The following is a 2,211-nucleotide window of genomic DNA, read 5'->3' on the forward strand; positions in this document are numbered from 1 at the left end:
CCCTGGGCTCACAGGCTAGAGACCAGGATCCCTGGCAGTGTGAGGGCTTGGCAGGTGCAGCGGGGCTCTAGGAACGGAGAACTCAGGTGCCCAGGCTGATCTGGGTGATTGTCTCATGCTACAGAGACGGACGACTCCCAGGATGAACAGCAGAAGGTGCTGGCAGCTCTGAGGCATAACCCCACCTTGCTGAAGCACTTCAGACCAATCCTGGAGGACACCCTGGAAGAGAAGCTCGAAAGCATGGGCATAAGGAAGGTGAGTTTCAGGGCCACCGTTTTAAGGGCTGATACCTACGATTTAGACACTAAGCGCTCTCAAACAGACAAATGATCGATTGTTCTTTGCATTGTGAGCTCATTCATCTCACTTGTGGCAGCTCCTTTGGCATCCGCATGCCTTTTTCACTTCACAGTGGCAGTATGGTATCTTTCCTCTGTTTCTCCAGCAGCTTCTCAAGACTGGCCCTATTTGGCTGGTGACGCTACTCTTGAGTCCTGACTGCTCAGTGTTCTCCACTCATTGGTTACTTCCCTCTGTGTCTCTAATTTTTTTGCTAGAGGGAATTTAATTGGCTCAATCTGGCCTATGGACAGGTTCCCCCTTGGGTAAGTATCCATCTCCAAGCTCATCATCTGTGGTGTATGTGGCTGTGTCCACTCAGCAGGTGGCTGTGTGTAGGCGTCATTGAAAGCTATGTCTGGCACCAATTATTTGTGGGTTTTTTTTGAGAAATAACAACATATTTTCCTATAGTTTTTTAGCAGTTACATATATGTATGTATATACATGTATGTATATTTTATTTTGAGATAAAATATCTGAAATTTAATTTTTTTTTAATTTCAATGGGTTTTGGGGGTATAGGTGTTGTTTGGTTACATGAATAAGTTCTTAAGTGGTGATTTCTGAGATTTTGGTGCACCCATCACCTGAACAGTATACACTGTACCCAGTGTGTAGTCTTTTATCCCTCGCCACCCCGTGCTCTTTCCCCCAAATTCCAATGTACCATTCTTATGCCTTTATGTCCTTATAGCTTAGCTCCCACATGTGAGTGAGAACACATGATGTTTGGTTTTCCATTCCTGAGTTACTTCACTTAGAATAATAGTCTCCAGTTCCATCCAGGTTGCGGCAAATGCCATTATTTCATTCCTTTTTAGGGCTGAGTAGTATTCCATGGTATGTATATATATCACAGTTTCTTTATCCACTCATTGATTGTATATTTAGGCTGCTTCCACATTTTTGCAATTGCAAATTGTACTGCCATAAACATGCATGTGCAAGTATCTTTTTCATGTAATGACTTCTTTTCGTCTGGGTAGATACACAGTAGTGGGATTGCTGGATCAAATGGTAGATCTACTTTTAGTTCTTTAAGGAATTTCCACACTGTTTTCCATAGTGGTTGTACTAGTTTACATTCCCACCAACAGTGTAAAAGTGTTCCCTTTTCACCACATCCATGTCAACATCTACTGATTTTTGATATTTTGATTATGGCCATTCTTGTAGGAGTGAGGTGGTATCACATTGTGGTTTTGATTTGCATTTTCCTGGTAATTAGTGATGCTGACTATCCCCACTCTGGGAAGCTCCCTCCTCATTTAAGGACAGTCCGCAGTCCTTGGGACCTCCAATGCTGCTACCCAAGGCTTCTGGGCCCATTCCTCAGCCACTCGTCCTGATCCATTGTCTCCTTGGGTTTGGATTATTCTTGTTTCTCCAGTTCTGTGAGGTGTGACCTTAGATTATGTGTTTGTACTCTTTAAGTCTTTTTTTTTGAGACGGAATCTCGCTCTGTCACCAGGCTGGAGAGCAGTGGCGTAATCTCGGCTCACTGCAACCTCTGACTCCCTGGTTCAAGGGATTTTCCTGCCTTAGCCTCCTGAGTAGCTGGGATTACGAGCATGCGCCACCATGCCCAGCTAAATTGTTTTTGTATTTTTAGTAGAGACGGGGTTTCACCGTATTGGCCAGGATGGTCTTGAACTCCTGATCCACCCGCCTCGGTGTCCCAAAGTGCTGGGATTACAGGCGTGAGCCACTGTGCCCGACCACAGACTTTTTGGTGTAAGCATTTAATGCTATGAACTTTTCTCTTAGCACTGCTCTTGCTGTATCCCAGAGGTTTTGATAGGTTGTGTCACTGTTATTGTTCAGTCAAATAACTTTTAATTTTCCATCCTGATTTCATTGTTGACC

General features: G+C 44.1%; 1 protein-coding gene across 2 annotated transcripts in view; it reads left to right on the plus strand.

Annotated features, from left to right (window-relative positions):
* Positions 1–2,211, plus strand: part of DZIP1L (DAZ interacting zinc finger protein 1-like) — a 61,323-nt gene that overhangs the window by 45,008 nt on the left and 14,104 nt on the right. For both annotated transcript variants that reach the window (XM_011958152.1, XM_011958151.1), the window contains one exon: positions 125–258. In XM_011958152.1, coding sequence (XP_011813542.1) covers positions 125–258 — 134 coding nt within the window. The remainder of the gene's footprint in view (positions 1–124; positions 259–2,211) is intronic.

This window comes from Colobus angolensis, unplaced genomic scaffold (assembly GCF_000951035.1).
Source record: "Colobus angolensis palliatus isolate OR3802 unplaced genomic scaffold, Cang.pa_1.0 Scaffold46, whole genome shotgun sequence".
Lineage (NCBI taxonomy): Eukaryota > Metazoa > Chordata > Mammalia > Primates > Cercopithecidae > Colobus > Colobus angolensis.